The 27895-nt window shown below is 38.5% G+C and overlaps 1 protein-coding gene across 1 annotated transcript in view; it reads left to right on the top strand.

The window, feature by feature from the left end:
• Efcab3 (EF-hand calcium binding domain 3) overlaps positions 1-27895 on the top strand; it is a 370379-nt gene that overhangs the window by 79256 nt on the left and 263228 nt on the right. Inside the window, 14 exon segments of the mRNA XM_075941765.1 lie at positions 1174-1317; positions 2365-2436; positions 4366-4509; positions 4858-4935; positions 10847-10960; positions 13599-13652; positions 15524-15625; positions 18095-18148; positions 19031-19123; positions 19942-19952; positions 20345-20395; positions 21098-21238; positions 21354-21435; positions 26009-26113. Of these exon segments, the coding sequence (XP_075797880.1) occupies positions 1174-1317; positions 2365-2436; positions 4366-4509; positions 4858-4935; positions 10847-10960; positions 13599-13652; positions 15524-15625; positions 18095-18148; positions 19031-19123; positions 19942-19952; positions 20345-20395; positions 21098-21238; positions 21354-21435; positions 26009-26113 (1245 nt within the window).

Below are 27895 nucleotides of genomic sequence, written 5' to 3'. Positions count from 1 at the left end.
CCTCGCGGTCCTGAGTTCCTTGCTCGTGCTCCGTCTCCTTCTGCTCCTGATTTGGACCTTGAGATTTCTGTCCCGTGCTCCTCTGTCTCCTTTCATCGCCTGATGAAGGTTAATATTCATGAGGATGCCTATGTGTTTGTCTTTGGGTTCACCTTCTTACTTAGCTTCTCTAGGAACATGCATTATAAGCCCAATGTCCTTTATTTATGGCTAGAAACCAAATATGAGTGAGTACATCCCATGTTCCTCTTTTTGGGTCTGGCTTACCTCACTCAGGATAGTGTTTTCTATTTCCATCCATTTGTATGCAAAATTCAAGAAGTCCTTGTTTTTTACTGCTGAGTAATACTCTAATATGTATATATTCCATACTTTCTTCATCCATTCTTCCTTTGAAGGGCATCTAGGTTGTTTCCAGGTTCTGGCTATTACAAACAATGCTGCCATGAACATAGTTGAGCATATACTTTTGTTGTATGATAGGGCCTCTCTAGGGTATATTCCCAAGAGTGGTATTGCTGGATCCAGGGGTAGGTTGATTCCGAATTTCCTGAGAAACCGAAACACTGCTTTCCAGAGTGGTTGCACAAGTTTGCATTCCCACCAGCAGTGGGTGAGTGAGGAGACTTTTCTTAAGCACATCTTTAGCCCCTTTGTTGAAGATGGCTCATATTTTCTTGACTATTCTTGGACAAGCTACTTACAGTACAATACATACATGTACAATAACTGTATCGGTCGTAGCATCCACCCTAAATATTCCATTGGGATTTTTTACATTTTTAAATTTAGTGTTAGTATCCTTTGAATTTATTAATACAATGTTTGTACCAATTATTACTATATTAGCCCCTATTAAAGTGTTTGTTCTTAAATAGAATGGAGGCAGGTATATGCGAGTAAATTCCCCTTTACATTAACATTAGTTTCCAATTATTAACCAAAGTTTAATTTTTTTCTAAGGGTCTGTCTTACATTTGGTTCTATTTCACGTATGTTAAATGAAGGTTAAATACATATTTAGAGCAAGTAAGTACTTAATGTAAATTGAACTGAACCGTCATGTCTTTAAATGAAAAACTGTAGCTATCTGTACTAACTTTTGAATTACAGTTTAAAGTTTTCTGTTTAGAATTTAATTGAATCTAAACTGAAAATATTTCCTTTTGGTAGAGGTTGATGAACTTGCAAAGACTCTGGACAGAATCACGAATGAAAAAATTAGTATTGATGATATGAAGCATATTTCCAAAGGCCTGGGACTTCACATTTCAGACGAAGAACTACAGAAGTTGTATTCAGACATTCCTGTTGATAGTACGTATTTTCTTTTCAGAGTCATCTATCTGTCTGTCTGTCTGTCTGTCTATCTATCTATCTATCTAGCTGAGACAGGATTTCTCAAAAAAAAACCTTGTAGCCTTGACTGTCTTGGAACTCACTCTGTAGAACAGGCAGACCTCAAACTGACAGAGATCCACCTGCGTCTGACTTTCTAGTCCTGAGATTAAAGACGTGTGCCACCTCTGCCTGCCAGAGTCTCTTATTAAAATTCCACATAAAGTGGTATATAGTTTCCCTTATAAATCCATGGAGTTGGGTGACTTAGAGTTAATCGTAATAAGTGCATCAACAGTTGGTTTTCCTTTTGGGGCTGGATGAAACTTTTTTTCTTTGATTTTTTTTTTCTTGTGTTTTCTTTATACTGAGCATTCTAGGGAAATATAATTTTTCCTTCTCCACCTATCTTTTTACCATTTGAGATTTGAATAACAGGTACTAGTTAGAGGCTGTGAAGCTCTATCAATCCCATGAGATAAATCCAGTTTGATCTCCCCACAATCTTCAAAGAGTTTGGCTGGTGATTTTAAATTCCTGGCATTGTTTCCTTACTTTCCATGGAGGCCTTGTGGTGCTATTTTCTCCTTAGGTTCCAAGTATACGGCTGGTAAAAGGCAAAGGGCTGCACACATCCTTGTCTGACATGTATATGCATTTCAAGTGGAGTCTTCTTGAGATACCATGGTTGAGTTTACTTTCTGGCAGGTGAATTATCACCATGTAAGTGTAATCGTTAGGTAGGACTTGTAATGCTGGAAACCAGAGACTATAAAATCAGGGAGAGAAGCACTCCAGAGCAACCCCTACAATTTGTTTACGGTGTATGCAAAACTCCTGTAAAATGCTCATTGGCTCTCCCACAGAAGGGCTTTTAAGAGTTGTTCTAACCATATTGATTTTCAGTCATTCTGAGTTGTATATCCTAGAACCGGAGTTAGAAACACACAGGAATAGCTTTGGTTTTGAAAGTTAAGTAAACATGCACAACTTTTAACCCAAATCTGCACGTTCTTTCATTTTCAGAAGAGAGGAGTGCGGATTTAAAATATTGGCTGATAAAGTGGAAAGAAATGCTACAGTTCGCCAAAAGTTCAAGTAAGTGGGAACTTTTCAAAGACAGTTGGGGAGGAATATATTCATTTTCATTGCTTGCATCTGTGAAGTTTCCAGTTTTATTAAGCAGCACACATTTATGCAGCAAATACGTTTTGGCTTTGGAGTTAACAGGAATCTAGCCATGAGCTTTTATTGATCTGTGTTTTCTGGAATATCCATGTATTATTAAAAACCCAGTAAATAGCTGAAGTCTATCTGGGTAATTCATCTTTCTGTCCAAGCTTCTGATACAAGATGGCCGCCATCAGTTGCCTGTCAGACATTTTGCTGAAATCCTGGGGGAGTAAGCCTATTATTGTCCCTTCTCTTTTCCATTCTATTAGCTCTTTATTAGAAGGAGATTTTTATCATGAGAGTCATTGTTGAAACATGTAGGAATATAAGGGAAAATGCTAAAACTTGCAATCCTCTCATGGGATTCTTCCTTTTCATCCACTACCCCAGTCATGAGACACTGGATGCAATCTAGCTTTAATGTAGTTAACTGCTGGCTCCACTTTGCAGAGATGTCTTTAGAACTTTTGAATTTTCAAAGTTTAAATGAAACAAGGTTATAAATATATAGCTATTCTGGGTTCCTTGGATCTGCTTGGAGTAGCCCATTCCTTGAGAAGAAATGAGGTAGTTTAATGGTTAGTCTTTGTCTTCCCAACTTGAAGCAAAACTGCATTCAAGGTTCAATTTGGATAGCTACAAAAGTATTTTATCCTTTGAATCCAGGACTTGGGATGTGTTCAAAATTCTATGTGCTTTTAATAGACAAAATATTTTATCTTTGATCCTTCAGAATGGGCCTGATAAGACTTTATAGGAATATTGTTCATCAGCTTCTTACAGAGTTAGTGTTTATGAAATGATGGTTACAGAGCTTATGGTTTTTTTTGTATTTGGAAATAATTTATACATATACTATCAGAAGTAAATATTACATTTTTATTGACATATTAATTCCATCTTACTTATGTGATATTGTTGTGTATTGGTACATGTGAACAATTTACTTTAAGGAAAATAAATATTTGAGAGTAGTCAAACTATGACAAAGTTCCCAGTTTTAAAGAGTTCTAAATTTCATTTTATTTAATTATTTGCCATGTAGATCTGTATGGGCATAATGAATGTTTGAAGGTCAGAGGACAACGTATGGGAGTTAGTTCTTCCTTCCCACCATGGGGGTCTGGGGGATTGAATTCAGGCTGTCAGGCTTGGCAGCACGTGCCTTTACACACTGTGCTGGCCACCAGTTTTCCAATTTTTGGCAAGCGAATTACTTTATGAAATCTTGAGGAGTATAAGTAGATATTCTGAGGTTGTTCTTTACATAATATTATTTTTTCAAATTGCACTTAAAATTTTTATTAGAACTTTAATAAAATTAGCATACAAAGTACTGTGCCTCATTAATGGAATTTTCATAAATACTTAGCTCTTATTGCTCCTCTTTTATTCTCCTAGTTTCCTGTACCCCCTTTTGCTGGCTCCTTCCCTTACTCCAACATCTCTCTTTCTGGGTTCATTATACATGTGTTCTATTATCACTTTCCCTCCCCATTTATTTCATATATGATAATTTCATATATCTATAATTTAGTTATCATAGTGGCTAAATGTTTTGCCTACAAAATTAAATACTTTGCTCTTTAAACTTGGCTTTACAATTAATCACTGTATTTGGGGGCAGAACAGTCTTTCCAAAGCTGTTTTCTTTTCTTACTTCTTAAGTCAAGGAAAATTGAATAGCAACCCTCCCCCACTTGAGGGGTGATTTAAATTGGGAGATGTTACATGCAAAATACGTCTCATAGTTTAGCAAGGTCAGACTGCAATAAGTGGTAGACATAACTGTTATTATTCAGGATATTTCAAGTGTTTTTGAAATTTCCTACACTGTGTATTTTTTGCCCCTAGAAATGCAAGGTCCCTTGAAAACTCTGACCTCCATTAGGAGTAATAAGGCAAGCGCTGATGATCTAGTCTCCATTTTGAAAAACGTGGGGGTTGCATTGTCCCAAGATGTGATTGATGCAGCACTGAAGACCGTGGGACCCAGGGGTGAGTACTTAATGTTCCTAAGTACCTTTACTTGGTAATGTGAGTCTTCCTGGACTTTCCAAGTCCGCAGAGTGGGTTAGCCTGGGCTATTTTCTACCTACCTCCTAATGAGATTCTAGTTACTGTTATCCACGCTCTAATTCTTTTCAGCAGTGCTTTGCAAAGCAGGACATGCAGGGCCAGTGGGTGTCTAAGTGGTACAGCGAGTCTGTCTTTCTGACTGATTATATCTCCAGAGTTCAAAGCCACGCCTATAAAGTATTTTCCAATGGAGCGGTTACTAGAGTTGCCTGTTTGCTTTATCTTATCATTGACTTTCTCCTTGTTCTCTGACATTATTTCTTTCAGAGGATGGAACATGGAATTTAGAAGAGCCTCTGAGTCATTTGATCAAGTCACAGCTCTCATCTGCCTCTGAAAGTAAGGTTTTTATTTTTTCATTGAATGGAGATAGATTAAAAAAAAAAAAAACCTCAGAGGGCCTTTTCAGGGTTAACACCATGAAAGGCCCAACGGAAAGGCTTAATTTCTAATGCCTTTGTGCCGTGCACGTTTAATCTGTACACAACTGAAAAAGACCAGATAACGGGCTGGTAGTTAGCTCTTCTTCTAGTCTGGGAGCCGGAGTCTGGATGACTGCAGTTTTCCACTAATGGCCTCGTAAAGGTAAAAGTAACATTAGTTAAAGTGAATGAACCAGCGCCTAGGATTAAATTACTTGGTTGTAACCAAAGTGTACTTATTAAACATGTTAGCATATGATAAATCACAAGTTCTTAATGCTACTTTATAGTTCTTCACTAAGAAACAAGAGAAAAGTTTTATTGTTGATATTAAGACAATTTTTTGCTTGAATTTTTTTCTTTTGATATTTTTTTTATGTTTTTTTTATTGAGAAAAGGAAAAAAAAGTATCCGCCTCCTCCCAGCCTCCCATTTCCCTCCCCCTCCCTCTCCAGTCCAAAGAGCAGTCAGGGTTCCCTGCCCTGTGGAAAGTCCAAGGTCTGCCCTCCTCTGTCCGTGTCTAGGAAGGTGAACATTCAAACTGGCTAGGCTCCCACAAAGCGAGAACATGAAGTAGGGTCAAAACCCTGTGCCATTGTCCTTGACTTCTCATCAGTCCTCATTGTTCGCCATGTTCAGAGAGTCCGGTTTTATCCCATGCTTTTTCAGTCACAGTCCAGCTGGCCTTGGTGAGCTCCCAATAGATCAGCCCCATTGTCTCAGTGGGTGGGTGCACCCCTCGTGGTCCTGACTTCCTTGCTCATTTTCTCCCTCCTTCTGCTCCTCACTGGGACCTTGGGAGCTCAGTCCAGTGCTCCAGTGTGGGTCTCTGTCTCTATCTCCATTGATTGCCAGACGAAGGTTCTATGGTGATATGCAAGATATTCGTCAGTGTTGCTATAGGATAGGGTCATTTCAGGTTTGTTCAACTATGTTCATAGCAGTATTATTTGTAATAGCCAGAACCTGGAAACAACCTAGATGCCCTTCAATGGAAGAATGGATGAAGAAAGTATGGAATATATACACATTAGAGTACTACGCTGCGGTAAAAAACAATGACTTCTCGAATTTTGCATGCAAATGGATGGAAATAGAAAACACTATCCTGAGTGAGGTATCCCAGACCCAAAAAGATGAACATGGGATGTATTCACTCATAATTGGTTTCTAGCCATAAATAAGGGTCACGGAGACTACAATTGGTGAACCTAAAGAAGCTAAATAAGAAGGTGAACCCAAGGAAAAACATATAGTTATCCTCTTGTTAATGGGAAGTAGACAAAATTGCCGGGGAGAAAATTGGGATCTTGGGGGTGGGGTGGGATGGGGGTAAGGGGAGATGGGGAGAGAAAAGTGAGAAGGGAAGGAGTGGGGGAACTTGGGGAAACAGGAGGATTGGGATAAAGGAAGGTTGGACAGGGGAGCACGGAAGCACAATTCTTAGTTAAGGGATCTACCTTAGGGTTGGCAAGAGACTTGACCCCAGAGTAGCTCCCAGGAGCCCATGGTGATGTCCCCAGTTAGTCTCTTGGGCAGCTGAGGATAGGGAACCTGAAATGACCCTATCCTATAGCAATACTGACGAATTTCTTTTGATATTTTAACTTTGATTTCTTCAGTTATTTTTGTGTATGAGCCTCATTTTTTCCCCCAGTAACTAAACTCAGTCTGGTAAAATTTTTGACGGTACTATTCAGTGTGTTAAGGATTTTATCTTACTCTTTCAGTGTTCATGGTATTTTCTGATGAGCTCCTGTTTCTCATGCCTGCAGTACTGGAAAGAACAGTGGGATGACTAATTTTGACTTTAAGCTGCAATTATATCCCCTTGCACATTGCTTCTTGGGGCTTAAGGCTTACTTATTTGGTTATTGCTCATGACTTTGGATAGACATGAATTTGAGGAACCAAAAATCATTATGGAGATTTTTTTTGTGGAAACGCCTTCTTTGGGGGAATTAGTAATATGCTTCATCTATTTTAGTGTGTGTATGTGTGTGTGTGTGCATGCACGTGTACACTTGTGCATGTGTGTGTGTATGTGCACACGTAGGCATCTGTGGAGGCCAGAAGAGGGTGTCAAGTCCCTTGGAACTGAAGTTACAGGTAGTTTGAAGTTGTCTAACATGGATGTTGGAGACAAAGTTTGGTCTTTTGCAAGAGCAGAGAGCAATCTTGATCACTGAACCAGCCCCCCATCTACTTTTTAGAAATATAATCAACAACAAGGTAAAATATTATTATATCTCCTGAAAATATTGTCTTAATGTTATTAGTGGTAAATAAAAATGTCTTGAAACTTAACAACAACAAAAAATATTTTCTGTCCAAAAATCCCAGTGTACCAATGTGGTATGTCTTTCTGTGTATGAGTTGCTCTTACTGGTTAATGAAAAAAGCTACTTTGGCCTATGGCAGGGTAGAGTATAGCCAGGCTAGAAGAGATATACAGAGAGAGTAGGCAGAGTCAAGGAGACACCATGTAGCTGCAGAAGGAGAAAGACACTACTGGTCAGCCACAGCCTTGTGGTGATACATAAATTGATAGAAGTGTTACTTTAAAATATAAGAGCTAGCTAAAAATAGCCCGAGACATCAGTCAAACAGTATTGTAATTAATATAGTTTCTGTGTGATTATTCGGGTCTGGGCAGCAGGGAAGCAAACAAGCAGTCTCTATTACAGTGTACTTCTTTGTACAGATAATGGATAGCTCGAGGTAGAATTTATGTCTCAGCTACTAAGAATGGCCAGTCTAAATTTAATGTGCAGCCACTGTTACTTTTATTTTATTTTTTACTTACTATATTTATACTATATTTTACTTCTATTTCTACTTTAAGTTCATTAACCTGTCATTGAACAATTGTTCAAGTTATTGTGTATAATGAATGTTGAGTTTTCACATATATGCTTGGGACATTTTCTTTTCTAATAATTTTCTTGTTGACCCATGGACCATTTGGATGTGTATTATGTGGTTTCCTGATTTTTAAATTTGTTTTAATATTTATTTTCATTTAATTTTGTTATAGTCATGGAATGTATGGTGTATAGCTTCAATATGTTTATTGAAATCTTCAATTTGTTGGTATTTGTTTTATGGCCCTTACTATGTTTTTTTTCCTCTGTGTACTTGAAAAACTGTGTGTTCTTTTGCCAGAGAGCATAGCTGATAGTTTTTTCAGATCTTCCCTGTACTGTTTGTTTATAGTCTGCTAGGTTTTGCACTAACATTCCAGTGTTTATTGTATTTTCCATGCCAGTCTTTTTTTTTAAAAAAATTCTTAATTGGTTCTTTGAAAATTTCACGTCATGCACCCCAATCTTATCACTCACTTCCCAGTCCCTCTATATCCTCCCCATCACCCCTGCCTTATAACCCCCAAATTAATTAAAAACAAAGCAAGACAAACAAAATAAACAAAAACCCACCTCACTCTTCCATCTTTGCAACACCTCTTCTTCGTTCATCCCAGTGGCATTAGGAGCTGCATTGTGTCATGCAGTGTACCCCTTTTGTTTTATCAGCCCCAACTGCAAATGTTCATCGCAATAGTCGTTAGTCTGAGACTCCTCAAATAGCCTGTTGTTTCTCCAAGTCATGGAGATCTTGTCTGTGGTTATCGTTCAGTAGGATCAGTCCCTTCTCACACTTCATCAGGTCACAGATGGATTAACCCAAGGCCCAGGATGTAGGTCTGGGTGTTAGCTGAGCTGGTTGGTCTGGGCCACCCCTTCAGGTGAGGGGCAGAGTCAGATCTCCTAGCCCCATGTCATTGAGGTGGCCATCTCCCCCGAGTGGTGGGATCAGCTCTCCCATGGGGGGCAGCACTAGCTCTCCTGCTTTAGTGTCCAGTGAGGGGCAGGACCAACTATTCCAGGGCCAGTGAGGAACAGGGCTGGCTCAGTGAGCTCTGATTTTAACACTCATGGTTTCTAAAACCCCCTGTTTGGTAACACGAGCATCTGGAATGGACATCATTCCAGACTCTGACTGCTTTTGGGCCTCGCACCCAGACATGGTTCCCAGCAGCAGCCCAGGCTTGGATGTTACCATGGCCCCAGGTAGCAATGCAGGTCACTCAGGCATAGTTCCTGTGGCAGTGTGTCCCTTGGACACCAGCATCGCCCCAGATAGCAGCTCAGATGCTGGCATGGACATTGCTTTTGGCAGTATCAGAAGCCATGGATATCTACACAGACCTTGTCTGTAGGGCCACAGATCCAGACATAGCCCTAGGCAGCATCCCTGGCCCTGATGTCACCATGGTCCCAGTGTTCCAGTCAGTCTTAGATAGCACTGATTGTATTCAATGCATTTTACTTTCCCCCTGCTGTAAACTGAGACTGCTCCTTATGTTCCCGGCTGCCCAGACCTGAATAATCACACAGAAACTATATTACAACACTGTTTGGCAGATGACTCAGGCATGTTCCTAGCTAGCTCTTTTATCTTAAATTAACCCATTTATATTCATCTATGTATCACCACAAGGCTGTGTAACTAGGCTCCACTTTTTAAACGTGATTGGTTAACAGAGCTTTCCCCATCAGTTTTTTATGTTATACTTGTTTAATAAAGACAAAAATAATGGGATATGATATATTAATGAATCTATAGGTAAATGAAGAGTTAATTAATTAACTAATTAAGTAACTGCCTAATTTCTAGCCAGTGTTATATTGTGCTATGAGTAAGAATGAGTAAAAATTTAATTGAAATATTTTATTATATTTATTCATTTTATTTTATGTATGAATGTTTTGCCTACATCCATGTGCTTGGTGCCCTTGAACATCTAAATAGGGCAACGAATACCCTGGAAACTGAAGTTATGGATGGCTGTAAACCACTGTGTGGGTTCTGGGAGGAGCAAAAAGTGCTTGTAACCATCAAGCCATCTCTCCAACTCCAAAACTGAAATTTCAAAAATACTATCTGTGACAATATTCTTCTAATATATTTTAATATATATACTTTAAATACATTTATATGTGTGTGTATGTATGTATGTATATATGCTTTTGGCAAAACATAGAAACAGCACATCTATTTAAAACACTCATTTTATTTCTTAAATACTCGTTGAATAGTTGGTTTTACATGTAAATTTGTCACTAGATGCTTATTTATGAGACCTTTCATTTTCTTTTTTTTTTTTTTTTTTTTTTGGTTTTTCAAGACAGGGTTTCTTTGTGGTTTTGGAGCCTGTCCTGGAACTAGCTCTTGTAGACCAGGCTGGTCTCGAACTCACAGAGATCCGCCTGCCTCTGCCTCCCGAGTGCTGGGATTAAAGGCGTGCGCCACCACCGCCCGGCTGAGACCTTTCATTTTCATTGACTGCTCTACATCAGATAAAACAGCGACACTATGGTTTCGAAGTAGCAGGCCATCTGGGATATTTTAGATCTTGGTGAAATAGGACTAAAAAAAAATGACAGATGTTAATGAAAAATAACTTGAATAATTGTTCATTTAATAAATAAAGACTATAACTTTGGGACTTTAAGGAAAGATACTTCTAGACTTAGCTGTTCTATATTGTCACAATGAATTAGATAACCATATAGCCAAGATATTATATTGAATTAAATTTTTCCTAATGTTTTCGTAGTTCTGGGGGTTGAACTCAGGACCTTGCTCATGCTAAGCAAGAACTCTGCTGCTGAATTCTATCTCTAGATATTTATTTAACTTTATGATGATTCATGTCATAAAGTGTAACATAGACCCAGGGACAGTTTTCTTGTTTCAAACAGTATGTAGGACTTACACAGACAACCTACTTTTATGTGATTTCCTATGTTCCTTAATTCTATCATGTCACATTTCCTTAGGAGAAGAGGCTGATGTCACTGCTGTAGACGAGGCTTTGAGAAACATGGACACAGGACTTATCGACGAGGAGGAGAAGTTTCTGTTTGAACCCCTGCCAGCTCTTGGTGAGGGATTAAAGCACTCATAGTAGTTAACACACTGGAGTTTATTTGTTGAGGTTTCCCTGTGGGAGTTTCTGATACCAATGCAAGCCATCTATGCTAGCTCTTTTCAAAAGCAATCATTACAGAATTACAAGTCTTGCAGCTTACTGTTTGATAGGCTGAGATGTGTGAACATAGATGAAGTAACTGCTTCATTCTGCTGCCAGGTGGGAATTACTGCTTAAAGCACAGTTTTCTTCCTTTTTAAAAAAAAATAGTTTTTATTGAGCTATGTATTTCTCTCCACTCCCCTCTCTTCCTCTCTCATCCCCTTTAACCCTCTCCCATGATCCCCATGTTTCCAGTTTACTCAGGAGATCTTGTCTTTTTCTACTTCCCATGTATACTAGATCCATGTATGTCCCTCTTAGGGTCCTCTTTATTTTCTAGGTTCTCTGGGGTTGTGAACTGTAGGCTGGTTTTCTTTGCTTTATGTCTAAAAGTCACTTATGAGTGAGTACATATTATATTTGTCTTTCTGGGTCTGGGTTACTTCACTCAATATGATGTTTTCTAGATTCATCTATATGCCTGAAAATTTCAAAATGTCATTATTTTTTCCGCTGTATAGTATTCCATTAAAGCACAGCTTTTCAAAGACTATCCTGCTCTTCAAAATCCCTCCAATAGTTTTCAGCTTTTTTTTTACCTTCATGTCTTTAATCCATTTTGGACTAATTTGTGTATAGGGTTAGAGATGAAGAACAGTCTTCTGTATGTTGATATCTAGTTTCTCTTGAATCACTCACCACTTGATAAAGATGGTATAGCCTTTTCAATTTATGTTTTGGGCACCAATGTTAAGAATCAAATGGATCTAGCTTCTTGGGCTTATTTTTATTTTGTTGGTCATGTGTCTGTATTTTTGGCAGTGCCATGCTGCTTTGGTTAATACAGTTTTATGTTTAAGTCAGGAATTAAGATACCTCCAGGACTGTTCTTTGTGCTCAGGGTTGTTTTGGGCTATCCAGAGTCTCTTGGATGCATACAAATTTTAAGGTTGTTTTGTCCATTTTCCTCAGATTTAATGATAACATTAAATCTGTAGATTGCTATTGTCTATCTGGTCATTTTTACAATGTTATTTCGGTTACTCCATCAGTATGGAGGGGTCTTCCCCTCTTTTAGTGTCTTCTGTGGTTTCTCTCTTCAGTGCCTATGCACTCACAGTGATGGTCTCTATTATGTTTGGTTAAGTTTTTGCCTAGGTATTATTTTTATTGATTCTTAGTTCAAGATATTGAACAGCCCTGATAGAGTCTTTCAGGGGCTCTCAGATTCCCCTCTAAAACATCACCCACGCTGCCGTCATCTGCATCCATCTTAACACCATCCTTCACGTTTCCACAATAGCTCAATAATCTTTGAACACACGGTGGCTTTTTACCTTAAAGTTCCAAGTCCTTCCACATCCTCCCCTAATCAACGTTGCCAGGGCTGTCACAGTATTCACTTCCACGTAACAATTTCTGTCTTAGTTAGGATTTTTATTGCTATGACAAAACACCAACACAAAAGCCATGTATAAGAGGGAAGAAAAGTTGGTTTTTGCTTACAACTCCCGGGTCACGTTCCATGGCTGAGGGAAGAAAGGGCAGGAACTCAAGTCAGAAACCTGGAGGTAAGAACTGAAGCAGAAACCATGGCAGGGTGCTGCTTACTGGCTTACTCTGTATGGCTTGGATGGCCTGATTTTTATACAACTCCAGGCAACCTGCACAAGATTGGCACCACCTACAGAGGGATTGGCTAGGCTCCTCTACATTCATGGGATTGGCTACGCTACCCTACATCCATAGGATCAGCTAGGCTTCTCCACATCCATCATTAATCAAGAAAATACTCAACAGACTTGCCTATAAGTCGTTCTTATAGAGACTTTTCTCAGTTGAGAGTCCCTCTTCCCAAATGACTCTAGCATGTGTTAAGTTGACATAAAACTGGCAAACACACTATGTAATTCAGGTTTTCTTTCTACACAGGTAATTATAAAGAATATATGGAGTCTGGAGGGTAATATTAGTCTATGCTGTCATCACTTACAACTTTGCAAATGAAGTTCATATCCCCATAACTTACTTTTATAGACCTCCAAATGTGAAAACAGAAAGATAGATTGCTGATTTTTCTCTTTGCATATATTCAGCATATACCTTTGTTTTCTGTGCAAAGCTATTCCTAAAGGCTCTATAATAAGTCCCAAAGTCATGTCTTACATCCAAAGACTAGATTAAAAGTTCAGCAAAGTAGACTTCACATTTCAATGTGATATTATCATCATCATTCTATCCAGACTTCAGGGGAAAGATGTCTAGTATTGCTTTTCTTCTTTACACTGGAACAATAGGAGTAAACTCTGCTTCACTCACTTTGAAAAGCATTAAAATCAGTATCGTTTATGGAGGATGTGCCATGTGCCAAGCGTGGGTTTGGCACTCCTTTGCTTTCCAGTGCTCTGAGGTAGGAGCTGTTAGGTTGTCTGTTAGAGAAATGGGGACCTGGAACTAGAAGAGAGGCGGATATCTAGAGAAAATAACACAGATGACCCAACACGCTGTTTTCTGAGTACTGGTGCTATGTATATAAATTTACTTTACAGATGATGAAGAAGTGGATATGGAAACATTGGTCAGCGCCAGGATGATGTTCAAAGGTGAGCCACGTTGCTACATGAGACTGATAAGGACACTGTGCTCGTTTCCGTCTTTAATTCTCCGATTTCTCTCTTACTCCCTACATGTCTCCTTTCCCTTTTATGTCCTGGTCCCCCTTTTAAGTTCTATAAACTCCACCTTTGAGAGAAAACGTAAGACTAACTTTTCTGAGTATAGTTTATTTTGCTTAACATGATCTCTAGCTTCATATATTTTACTCCAAATTAAGAAAAAGTCTTCATTAATTATAATAAAACTTATTTGCCGAATAAAACTCCATTGTGCATATCAATCACATTTCTCTCTATGTTAATGGGCCCCAGCTGTTTTGTTTTTTTTTGTTTGTTTTGTTTTTCAAGACAGGGTTTCTCTGTAGATTTGGAGCCTGTCCTGGAACTAGCTCTTGTAGAACAGGCTGGTCTTGAACTCACAGAGATCTGCCTGCTTCTGCCTCCCGAGAACTGGGATTAAAGGCATGCGCCACTGCCACATGGCTTCTGTACTGGGTTTGTAACTTGGTTATTGTGAGTGCCCACAGTAAGCTTGGTATTCAATTATATCTGACTTTAATTCTTGTGGATATATGCCTAGAAATACAAAACAGGACCATATGAAAGGTTTTGTATTTCCCCAAAGAAATGCCATACTGAGGCTTGTAGTGCTTAGAATAATTTATGTCCCCACCAGGAGTATTAAAAGTATTCCTTCCCTCAGTTCCTTTTCAACATTTATTTTTAATAATTCTTTATTAAATTGATTATTTTTACTATTTATTGAAGTGATTGAAAACTATGATGTAGGGGCTTGGAGAGATGGCTCAAGTCATTCATGCAAGCAAAACAATGCATAAAATTGAAAAAAGAAAAACCTCTTAAGAAAGCCTCAATGGCAAGCAAAGGCTAAAAATTAAAAAAAAAAAATCTTTTTTTGCACCTTTCCAATGTGACTTTCCTTCAGAAAGCCATTTCTCAAAGTATCTTGTCTCAGCTCTTTCATATAATATATTGCTGTATGTTGATGTATTAGTAGTAGTGACTGACAAGCTTCTTGCTGTCTGACTCTCTTATATTCTTAAAAATTATTAAAGATATTAAAGAGCTTTTGTTCATATAGGTTTTATCTATTAATATCTATCAAGTTAAATTAGAATTAGGGACATTTAAGACATTTATATGATAATTTGTTTAAAAATAACAATACCCAAGTAATTACCTATGTACATAAATTGAATGCTTTTATTAAAATTCTTTTCTTAAAATTTAGTGGAAAGGACAGTGTCCTACACTTCTGTCACTCTCCAGTTGGGTTACTATATCTTCTTGATTGACACGGTAACAGTGTGGTTCAAATGTATGACAAAATGTGGCCCGACTGGGGGTGGCAATGTAAATTAATCCAGTCACTGTAGAAAGCAGTATGGACGTTCCAGGAAAAGTCAGGAATAAGAGGTCCCTGTGGTCCAGCCATACCATTACTGGGTTCATAGGCGAAAGAAAACTGAATGATAAATTGAAGGTTCATGTTAATGCGTTCTTATAAAATAACCACAAAAACTCAATATGTGGAATATTTTAATAGTAACTAGTTTAAGATTTGTTCTCAAATTAAACTGTTGCTTTCAACCCAAATTTATATAGACCATATGTATTAGTTAGTGTCTGTTCCTGTAGAATACTCAGTTTTGGCTGTCCGTAGTCATCTTCCAGGACCCACTTAAGATCAATTATGAAGAGCTGTTTCTGCTTTGACTCTTTATTCTGTTGAACAACTCTCACTTTTTATGCTCTACAACAGTAAAGTGTTGTATTTTCTTGCATTGACATCATTATAAGATTACATCTTTATCATTTACTTTTCTATGCCTTCAAAGAAAAAAATGACATTGCTAATCTGTCCGACTTCCTGCACAATCTGGGCGTTCAGCTTTCAGATGATGAACATGATTACCTAGTCAGCCATCTCCCTGTCAGTGGTGAGCATTTCAACTGTTTTGATGCCTTTCAAGTATGACTTTCAGAATTAGTTATAAAGAATATTGATATCATACAACTGTATTCGATATTTGTTTCATTTATTATTTAGTTACTTTAGAAAGTATACTGACATATCTGGTACTAAAGGAGGAAATGTGTTTGTATGTGTTTACTTATAATTTGGACATTTAAATAATAAGATTATTAAGCAGAAAATACTTGAACTCTAGATGTTACACACTAACTCAGAAACATCATTGAGTCATTAGGAAGCCTAACACAAGCAGAGAAAAGAAGACAGGGAGGGCATAGAGATAGGCAGAGAAATAGAAAACAAGAAGACACAGTCTATAGAAGCTTTGTTTGTGAGTTACTAAGAACAGCTGTAGAATTTATGACACTTAAAATATTTGGGTTAAATAATCACAGTAGTAAAGGAAATATTCCTAGTACATGCTGTGTAGCAATCTAATTATTTTATAATTATTTCAAGAGTAAAACAGTAACAGTCTATAATAAATATTAGTTATCTGTACTCCTTTATATTAAACTAGCAATGTCAAAGTACAAGTGTAAAAGAAGTATTTCTAATTCCTGTGATTTATTTTTAATTTGTTTATTAATTACATAGATATGCTAGGAGTTATACTAGGTACAAGGAATACAAAGAAGAAATAAATTTATTCCTACTAGCAAATAATGTATAATTTACTTGGAAGCAGGTTGAAAATATGAAGAAAATTACATAGTAAAATTTAAAAAGTGCCCCAATATTCTTTTGGAATGATGGGAGGGAAAGGGAAGTAGAAGGAAATAATGATCACTTCCAGGTAACTGTAAGTGATTGAATCAAATGAGGATTTTTTTTGCTTGTTTATTTTAGGAAGTTAGGGCTAGAAAAAGGTAAAGCTATATCTTAGAGGGTCTGTACTTCATCCTACAGATCATAGTGTAGGAAGAGCTGCCAAAGATTTTCTTGGTTGTGAATGGCATCATGTCTTGACCACTGTATCCCAAAAGTTACTGGACCAAGGACTATAGAATATGATTTAGTAGCTATCTTAAATTCTAAGTACATTTTCACATGCTTGTCAGAGTCAGAATCCATGAAAACATCTACACTATATTCACCTAAGTGTCTGTAATGAACAAATAGATAAATATAGGATTCTATATTCAACCTTTGAAAAGGAATACATTCTGTCATTTGCAATAACACAGTAGACCTGAAGGGGAGCATGCAAAATGATAAAAAAAAAAACAGGCACAGAAAAACAATACCACCAGAGTTCACTTATATGTGAAATTCTCCTGTGTGTATATGTGCATGTATGTGTTTCTTCTGCATTTTCTTTCTTTGCCTTTTCTATGTTTGTGTGTTTGTTTTGTTTTATTTGGGATTGTTTGTTAATTGGCCTGTTTGTTTTCTAAAGCGAGAAAGAAAGAAAGAAAGCAGGAGTTGGATCAGTGGGTAGGTGTGGAAGATCTGAGAGGAGATGAAGGAAGAAAACAGTGATCAGAATATACTGTATGAAAAAAGTTACTTTCAACAAAAGGGGGGGGGGGAGTGCTGGAGAGATGGCCCAGCGGTTAAGAGCACTGACTGCTCTTCCAGAGGACCCAGGTTCAATTCCCAGCACCCACATGGCATCTCACAACTGTCTGAAAAGGCAGTTCCAAGAGATCTGACACCTTCACACCAATGAACATAAAGTTAAATAAATCATTAAAAAAATAATCCAAAATCAACACAAAAAAAACCAAAAGGGGGTTATTTAAGCTAAAAGTAAGTTAATCTTGTGGATAGATATAGACAATTGTTAACAGATAGTTCTGTCCCACCCAGTCCTGCAGCTGTTCAGTCCCAAAGAGACACACAGAGGCTTATATTAATTATAAACTGTTTGGCCTATTAGCTCAGGCTTATTATTACCTAGCTCTTACAACTTAATTCTTGTCTATATTTAGCCACATGGCTTGGTACCTTTTCTCAGTAAGGCATTCTCATCTTGCTTCCTCTATGCGTGTGACTCTCTGCTTTTCCTCTTCCTGGAGTTCTTCTAGTCTGGTTGCCCCTCATATACTTCCTGCTTGGCTACTGGCCAATCGTTAAACTAATACAAGTAACAAATCTGTACAATATACAAGAGCATTATCCCACAGTGGACAAATAATAGTTATCAATATGCTCAACATGTACTGGTCTGATAAACTCTAAAAATAAATTTCAATTTGACAAGAAAACTAATTCAGGAGATCTGCCATACTTTATGGCAACCACAGTGAGTAACAGTGAATTATATACTTAAAGGTTGCTAAGTAAGGAGCCAGTGAGATGGCTTAGTAAGTAACGGAAAATCAAATTTTGCAGATTTTCTTTTTACACTACCTTTTAGAAGTTACAGTGCTTTTGGTCTGAATCCAGGATTATTACTGAGTTTGTTAAGTCCTTGTATTTTTTCTCACAGATGATGGGAAGATAAGTCAGCTTCAGCTGATGGACATCATCAAGACTCTTAAAAGTGAGTAATAGGTGTGAAATGAAAATCTTAAGCTGTTGTCATACCGTTTAATAATTGAATGTTATCTGTGATTACAAACATGCATATTAACATTATTTAAACTTGGACAATATATAGAGGAAATAAAAAGGGAAAAAGAAGACCACCCAGACTTAAAAATCAAAGTAAAAAATAACAATGTTTATCCTTCAGTATATATTTTTTTATATGTTGTGCACCAAAAATTTGACTTTGGGTTTCTTTCTTTTGTTCATACTATTTTAAGTTATAAAATTATAACTATTTTATTGACAGGTAAATAATTTATACCCATTGATACTGAGTTTCTTCTACAGCAGAGAATCTGCAACTGTAGCATTGAACATCATCTAAGATCCCTTTTAAATCTATTTCTAAATCATATATTTACTCTGGCTTTCATTTTTTAGACCTGCATAGAAATGCTAACTTTATAAAACCTCAATAATCAAATTATTTTAGTAGCTGAATATCTAATTGGATCTCTGGAAAAACTGATTGCCTTAAAGGGGATAAATACCATTTTTAGTTTAGTTTATAACCAATAACCAAAATAATTGAATTATTTTATTAATGATGTAATTTATTGGTAGATAATTACAAATTTCACATTTTAAAACTTTGGATTAGTCTTGTCAGGTATAACTATGATCTTGAAGAGGATTAATGATATCTGGTCCTCTGTATGACTTTAATATTTATGTTGTATCAACTTTGAAAAGCATTTCATTGGACAGCCTTGCTTTGTACTTTGAAACCAAGAAACAAATGTTTAGAAATAGAATGTGTGTGCCCAAACATTATATGTCATGTATGCACACCATTATGGATTGTGTAAAAAATATTTGTCTTGTCTTTCTTAAGGAGGAAAGGCTGATACCACAAAATTAGACACTATCCTGGCGAAGATGGAAGAGCAACTCACAAGCAAAGAAGTTCAACATCTGCCAGTTGACAGTAAGCATGTCTATTGTTATGGGTATTAACTAAGGGAGTTAGGTTTATGTATACGGAGTTGTTAAATTACATTTATTTCTCTGTATTCGAGCTTTGTGACATATTCAGAAAGACTAAGTTTGCATTTGAATTTATCAAAGTATTGTCCATCTGAGGAGTCAAATGGTCCAGCAATGGAAAATCGTGCATCTTAACACCATCTGCTCCCTCTTGCCATCCTTGGAAAAGTATTTTGGAAATTATCTGAATTAATGTGGCTTTGAGCTTCAAAGGTTAATTTTTATGCTTTCAAGCTTTTAAAATATAGACAAGGAAGGAGTTGGAAGGAGGGGACTTGGGATAGGCAGAGAGAAGAAAAATAAGAGGGAAATGATATGATCATAATTTAATTAAAATGTACAAAAGTGAAAATATGTAGATCAAAATGTGCTCTGAATTCATTAAAAATTGTCTTTTATAATTCCTTGGTATAACTGTTGTGTATAAATAATTATTCAGGATGTCTTTTCTGGGAGCGATTTAGTTTAGGAAAAGAAAACACAAAGGAAAGGTAAGAACATGGGTAAATGGAAATAGAAAGAACAAGAAGATTTGAAAGTAGGACAGCAAGAAGTGCTGAAGACAAGGAAGAGAGCAGGCATCTTGATCCAGCAGTTTCTAGAGATGGGGAGCAGACTGAAGGCTCATGGGTAGGATCTGGTTCTTACTCTACCATGGCAGTGTCCTGATTCTAATCAAAACTTAGTTTTATATATTTAAAATACATTAATGGATTTGCAATGTAAGGCATTCTGTTTTCAAAATGATTTTTATTACAGCTGATGGAAAGGTAGTGATGGGGGAGAGTCTTCTGTTTTGTGTTAATTTCATTGGTTAAATAAAGAAGCTGCCTTGGCCCTTTAATAGGAGAGAAAATTAGGTAGACAGAGTAGACAAAACAAAATGCTGGGAGAAAGAAGTTGAGTCAGAGAGTCGCCATGATTCTCCCACCCTACACAGACGCAGGTTAAGATCTTCCCTGGTAAGCCACCTCGTGGGCTACACAGAATATTAGAAATGGGTTAGATTAATATGTAAGAGCTAGCCAATAAGAGGCTGGAACTAATGGGCCAGACAGTGTTTAAAAGAATACAGTTTTCCGTGTAATTATTTTGGGGCATAAGCTAGCCATGCAGGCAGCCGGGTGGCGGAATGCAGCCCCGCCGCTCCTATTACAACAAGGTAGCTCTAAATACACTTCTGGATGAAGTTGATCTTCTTAAAAAAGAGTGAGTGCAAAATTATGACAAAAATAAGAAACCTTAATTTGTATACACAAAATTACTGTATGCGACACATGGAACTTTGGTCCTTTGCACTTTGGAACATAGTGCTCATTGCAGTTTTTGACTAGGAACTGAGAGTTTGCTAACAATGTAGACCACGTTCTCGATAGACTTTATAACAAAATAACCCTATTCATTTAGCTCAAGTTTCAGTCTTGCTTTGTGTATTTTCAGTTCAATAACTTATTTAGACAGTCTTTATTGGGTCTTGAAGTTCTAGGTGCCTCTCTAGGTGTAAGAGATGCAGTATGTAATTAGACAATTTCCTTTTGTTCATGGAATTCACATTTTCTTGGTAAGCAGGGCATAAATCAGCAGAAAAATAAAAGTTTTCAAAAGCAGCAGTGCTATTGAAGAAAAAGGTGTCGTGATCGACAGCAACAGAGTGCTGGCTTTACCTTAACTTAGATTTGGTGGTACGGAATGCCTCGGGTGATACCTCAGTTGAAGCTTGCAGCCAGCTTCCTCTTAGGACTTTGGCCAAGATGTTTCATCAACATCAATCAAATGGAATAAAGTTTGCTCTTGATTCGGTATCAAATCTCGTTTTACTTGGAAAGATTTTGAACTATTAAGGATAATATATGGACATTGTTTTTAGATCATGGAGTTGTAACACCTTTTTCAAAGTTTGTTCTCTTTCCTAGAGGGGAAGGTCGATGTTAGTGAACTTGACACCGTTTTGGAAAAAATGGGAATGGATTTCTCTGATGAACCATCTGAAGGACTGGCACCGAGTTGGCATGGTAATTTTGAGCACGCTAGACACCACTCCTCAGAGTGTGGGATAGTGGGTTTCTGACCTCACATTCCTGAAATTTGAGACATCAAAGACAGCTGAACATATCTTAAAATAATCCTGCCTGAATGAATTCTCTCTATCTGAAATAAGCCTCACTTTCAAGAGTACTGGTGAATGGGAGAACGGGACCACCAAAAGGTTCGAAGTGAAGCAGCTGGAGCTCACACAAGAGGAGCGCAGGCACTGTGAGGAAGGAATGTGGTGGTGAGGAGTGATAGGCTGCCCCGCAGGAAGGAGTTAAGGGAACTTTCCCCATTGTGAGAGGATGTACTGCAGCTCCTCCAGCACCGGCCACTCAGATGCCATATGGAACCTTGGGGTTCATCCTACCAACAGCAGAGGGTTTCCACCAAGTTGTTAGAGTAGAAGGGATTGGAGTACTTGATGGAAATGGCTACTGCATTCCACGGTGCAGCCCCTGGAACTTCGTTAGCTCCAAACAATGTTGCCATTGCCAATAAAGTTGCAGTGTCTACTTTCCTACAACTAGAGGCATCCTAGTCAGACTAGCCATAATTCTACCTGGAAAAGGTGTCAGACTAGCCATAATTCTACCTGGAAAAGATGTCAGACTAGCCATAATTCTATCCAGGAAAGATGTCAGACTAGCCATAATTCTACCCAGGAAAGGTGTCGGACTAGCCATAATTCTACCCGGGAAAGGTGTCAGGATTCCTCCCAGTGGATGCTTCTTCCCTGTTTGGGTTTCCATTGCTGTGATAAAATGCCATGACTAAAAGCAACTCATGGAGGAAACAGTCCCATATTAAATACAGCCATTCATCAAAAGAAGTGAGGCCAGTGCTCAAGTAGGGAGCTGGGAGGCAGAAACTGAAGCAGAGGCCATGGAGGAGTGCTGCTTCCTGGCTTGCCCTCCATAAGCTTGCTCAACTTGCTTTCTTATACAACCCAAGACCAACTGCCCAGGGGTGGCATCATCCACAGTGAATTGGGCCCTCCAACATCAATCATTAATCAAGAAAAATGTTCCAAAGGCTTGCTAACAGACCAATCTGTGGGGACATTTTCACAACTGAGAGTCCCTCTTCTCCAAAGACTCTGGCTTGCGTTGACAAAAATTTGACCAACAAAACAAAAAAAACCTACCCTGGACAATACCTTGATCTTGAACATTCATCCACAACTGATGTTTTATTTGAAAATAACTTTCTGTTGTTTATAATTTAAAAGATGTGTGGCTTTGCTAGATATTCTGTAAGTTTCATTTTCTTCCTTGAGTAAAAAAAGAGCAGATTTGATAGCTCAGGGAAAACATCAAAATGGTGGGTTTGGAGAAGAATGTCCTCCAACTCTTATATCATTGATCTAATGCCATAATGTGGCTTAGCATTGCAGTGTGTTAATAAAAACAGGATATATGTACTGTTTTATGAGAGCTCATTTCTCATTTACTTATGGTGCATGGAAGAATTATAGAAATATGACTCTGGTGAAAATCATTTTAGTGACTTATATTCTGCTTCACAATTAAATTCCTCATTGTGAATCTCAGTGGTTTATTAAGTTAACTTTTGTGTCAACTGTAAAACAAATCACGAGGCCCATAATGAGATTCACAATGAGTATTTCTCTGTTTCCTTAAAGTTCTTTGAATGTCCTTAAAACAGCTATTTTATATTTATTATAGTTTATACTGATACATTGTGTGTGTGTGTGTGTGTGTGTGTGTCTGTAAGCCAGAGATCGACATCAAGTGTACTCCTCAATCATTCTCTATCTTTACCTCATTCTTTGAACCCCGGTCTCTTACTGTTGGTTAAACTGGCCAACAAGCCCAAGGGATACTCCTGTCTCTACCTTACCTAGGTTACAGGATATTTCTACCCTGCTTGTTACAAACATGCAGGAAAGCTTCTAGCTTTTACGTGGGTGCTGACGATCCAAACACAGATACCATCCTTGTGCAACTAGCTCCTTACCTGCTAGCCCATTCCCTAGCTCCTAGCCTCAGATCTTGGTGCCTCATCTTGTCTGTTAAACTTGACCAGGGTTCCCTGCAGTTCTTGGAGATTTGGGACCTATATCATCATCTGCACACTGAGGAGTAAGCATCTACTCCAGTCCTCATATCTTGACCTTCCTCCTCCTAGAAACACTGGCAAGCTACTTGTGTTTTGTGCCTGTAATCGCGGCTCCTATTTCAGCACAAAGTGTGCCCCAAATCCAGATTTACTGCCAGCCCACACTTGGTGTATTGTCACTGTTTCGACACTAGAGACTGCTGTAAGCCCAAGTTATCCCAAATCTGCGGGTTTTTTTTTTTTTGAGCGTCAGTAATATTTATTTGCTTGGATTTTTTTTTTTTTGGATTATAACCTGTGTTTAGTCATCACCTCCTAATGGAGAAGGTACTCACTTATTAAAGTTATAACACACATAGCTCTTATTATAAGAAAAAGCATAAAATAGATAACTGCAGATAAATACTGGATTGTGCTACTATATACTTTCAGAAAGAAATAAGAGCTCTGCGGTTGTTTTTAAGGTTGGATTGAAGAGAAAACATTAGTTCATCCCAGGGACAGGGTAGCCCAGATGCTCTCTACATAGCCATTGACTTGTGTTCAAATAATTCCCCAGGCTTGACTTCATCATAAGGATCCAATTTTAATCACCAAATCAGCAAATCATACCTCCCTCCCCTCCCTAAAGCAGAGAATGATTCTTTTTGTGCTGTACTGCCTCAGAATTTGGAAAGTAGAAGCTGGGCAATCTCATGGCTACAAATGCTACAGCACTGAGTCACAGCTGTTCCCCACAGCCTGCTAAAATCAGAGTAGTACAGAGGTAGGAACAAGGTCTATTCTGCTATGATCTGACTGTTGCTATGATTGTATATGTGGCTTGAAAGATCTACAGGCAGCCAGGGATGATGATACGCAGAATCCAAGTCCATCTAATTGTGGTTACTGGTCTTTGCCTGCTAGACAGGCACGTTTAGAGGCTTTATCCACAGTTAGGGGAGAGGAGCTGGTGAGGTCTGCACAGCTTTTAGGTTCAGCTACCCAGCACTGAATTCCAAGGTAAAATCTTGTGTTTACCCAGCAATTGGTTAAGCTGTGCTGACAAAGGTTTGAGAAGGGGCATGGTAGAAGTATTCCCTTGTCTGCCCTCTAACATAAATCCAGGGCTCAGTCCAAGACCACGAGTCCAGGCGACTACAAGGCTTTGTCCAGTGCTCTGTTCCAGTTCTGAAGATTGCATTTAGTTTCATATCGCTTCCCAAGTGGGAGGCATCTCTCACCATGCTGTGCTTCTTGGAGTTAGGGAAGGAGTGGTATATCACCTCCCTCCTTCCTGTCTTCTCTCACTTTTCCTTAGCTCCTGTGATGGTAGTTTCATGTGTGATTAACCATTCTGACGGAGATTCTGTAAGATGGTGGGAGAGTGTTATTCTACAGCTATCATGCTTTGCCTTCTGTTAAAGAATTCTTAAACATCTTTCTGGGCTCTATTCCTAGCCTTTCAAATGAGAGAAAAATTAATTCCAATGACATTCAAAATATTCTAGGAAACATACCAACTGTCTTCACAGATAAGGAATAGGAAATGTTGAGTTGTTGAATTTCCTTTCAGAGGAGATTTGCAGTGAGGCTTCTGTGAGATAAAAATATTTGGATGTTGGTACTAGTAAATCATTCACTCCCTGTTTGTAAACATCAAGATTAAGCAATACCTAACAGTGTCACGGAAATGCTTACAGACCTAGAGTCCAAATATGGAAAAGAGGGAACTTAGGCTGAGGAGATAGAGGGAGAAATCAGGAAGTAGTTGTGAAGAGAAAAAATACTTGATGGGTGTATATAAACAGCATATTAAAATTTAGCAAAAGACAAAGTAAAGTGCAGGTAGATTCAATATGGTATGCTAAAAAAACAAAACTCATTTCTCATCTTCCACATACTCTGGCTGTGAATAAAGGTCCCAAAAGGTTCAATGGCTGAATTTAACTCTGCTCATTAAAGTAACCTGGTTTCTCTTTATTTAAAAGAATGGTGTTTGTCTAGTTAACTCATTTTATTACAGGGAGCTATCAGCGTTTTCTGTATGTATGTGTCCACGTGTGTATTTGCATGTTTGTGTGAGCATAGGTGCTTGTGTGTGTGGAGATCAAAGGTCAGCCTCAGGTATGGTTCCTCAAGAGTCATCAGCGTTATGTTTTGAGACAGCGTTCTCACATCAGCGTTGACCTGGAACTGACAGAGTAGAGCGGTCATCATAGGTCGTCAGTGACTGTGGCTAACGTAGAAATGGCTGTGGTTTGTTAAAGAGAACAAGTCCACTATTGACTCAGAGTAGTCAACATGCATCCCACACCTGATGTGTGCTCAGCAGAGTTCTAGGTCTTCACATGTGAGTAACCTCACCCTCACAGGAAGGTTGTGAGGCAGATAAGATCATCATATTTCATACAATGGAACACTGGAAATCAAGTTAGATTACTGAAAAAAATCTATTAAGTAGAGAATAGGAGAGAAAAATACTCATACCAATGTATTCTTATTACAGCCATAGTCATTTTTCTTTTCACCTTGGCAGAACTTCCTATTCTTATCATAGAAATAATGCACTGGAGGTAATTTGTGATGTGTTTGCTTTTCCACAGTGAGAGTGGGTGGGAATAAGCTAACCGTATTGAATATTGTCTTCTTGCCAAAAAGTTATAGCTCATATTCATGAATGAGAGACATTTCAGCATTAGTGAGAACTTCCATGTCGATTTTTCTTTTTACTAAGCGGAGAAAGTAGACATCAGGGACTTGGACAGCATGCTCACGAAGATGGATATTGAACTCACCAAAGGAGAAGTTGAAGAGCTGAAAAGAGACCTCCAAGTTGATGGTAACTAATTTTTTGATATAGAAAAACAACCTTTAGGGGTTCTTGAAGTTTATAGACTATTATTTCTGAAAACAAGTTAATTTTGTACTGATAAAAAAATAATGCATAGTCTCTGAAAACCCAGTTACAGACTGAGAGCAAAGGCTGTCTTCATTTCCTAAATCCAGATCTAGGGTAAAGCATTTGCCTAGCCTATCACTGCAAGGTCTCCTTCCACAGCAGCGAATGTCTGGGAAGCAGAATAAAGCGGCGGGAAGAGAAATGAATAGGAAGTTCAAGTGTATCCTTTCCACACTTCCCGTGTGCTTCTGTGTTCTGACTCTGACCTCTGTCAGGTTTCTCTGAGAACACCAGTCTCAGAGAGTCTCCTTAATGAACTGCAAGGTCCCCTCCTCCCTCCTGTCTTCCCAGTCCCTTACATGCCCCTCCCCCAACCTCACCTTTGTCCCAACCTACCCTCATTCACTCCTCCTAGGACAGGATATCAACAAACATGGCATATTAAGCTGCAATGAGACTAAGCACCTCCCTTGTATTGAGGCTGGGCAAGGTGACCCCAATATGAGGAAAGGGTCCCAGAAGTCAGCAAAAGAGTTAGAGACAAAAAAAAAAAAAAGAAAGAAAAAAAAACCAAAAGTGTCAGAGACGGTCCCTGCTCCCACTGTCAGGACTCCCACAAGAAGACCAAGGCATAACTATCATGTACATGCAGACTCCCTGGTTGTCGGTTCAGTCTCTGTGAGCCCCTATGAACCTAGGTTAGTTGATTCTGTGGGTTTTCTTGTGATGTCCTTGACCCCTCTGCACCTGCAATCCTTCCTTCCTCTCTTCCTCGGGATTCCCAGATCTCAGCCTAATGTTTGGCTGTGGTCTCTACATCTGTTTCCATCGGTTGCTGGATGAAGCCTCTCTGATCACGACTGTGCTAGGCACCAATAAATGAGTACAGCAGGATATCGTTAGGCATCATTACTTTCACATTTTTGTCTCCAATCGTGTTTGGTTCTATCCTGGGTCTCTGGGTCATCCAACCTCTGGGTCCTGGCACTCCAGGCGGTATCAGGCATGGGCTGCCTCTCATGGTATGGGCTCAGGCAGGACCAGTTGTTAGTGGTGACTCCCACACTCGCTGCACCACCCTCACCCCAACACATCTCATAGACAGGGCAGACTGTAGGTCGAAGGTTACATGGCTGGGTTGGTGTCTCAATCCCTCCACTGGAAGTCTTGCCTGATCCCAGGAGATGGCCGATTCAGGCTGTGTATCCCTATTTCCTCACTAGTCCTTATTCATTCTGTTACCTATGATGCTCTCTCGTGCCTCTGATACTAGTGATAATTTTGGAGTGAAATGTTGGTTCTTCCATTTCCATCTCTTTCTCGCGGTGCCAGTCTTACTCGTGTCTAGTTTTTATTTTACGTGCTATCTCTGGAAAATCTTCTTGGTGCTAATACCTTTACCAATTACTTACATGCAGATAAATTTTATGTAGAACTTTGACCTATGTTTCAAAATTGGACATGCAAGGGGCTGTTAGACATTTCCATTAGATATCCCATAGAAAGGAATCTTTGGGGGCATATTTAAAATGAAATTTAGTATTTCCCTGTCTGGTCTAGTAGCTCTTCATTCATGGCCTTATTCGTGCTATCACCTAGGTTATTAAAGGAGCATGTTTTGTTCTTGCTCTTTCATACCTCTAATGCAGCACGAATTCTAATCGATCTTAATAATAAAAACCCAGAGTCAGATATAGAGGTTAACACTGAAATATAGAGAAG

Source organism: Microtus pennsylvanicus, chromosome 11, assembly GCF_037038515.1.
Source record: "Microtus pennsylvanicus isolate mMicPen1 chromosome 11, mMicPen1.hap1, whole genome shotgun sequence".
NCBI classification, from domain to species: Eukaryota; Metazoa; Chordata; class Mammalia; order Rodentia; family Cricetidae; genus Microtus; species Microtus pennsylvanicus.
This window is presented reverse-complemented; position numbering and strand designations above follow the sequence as displayed.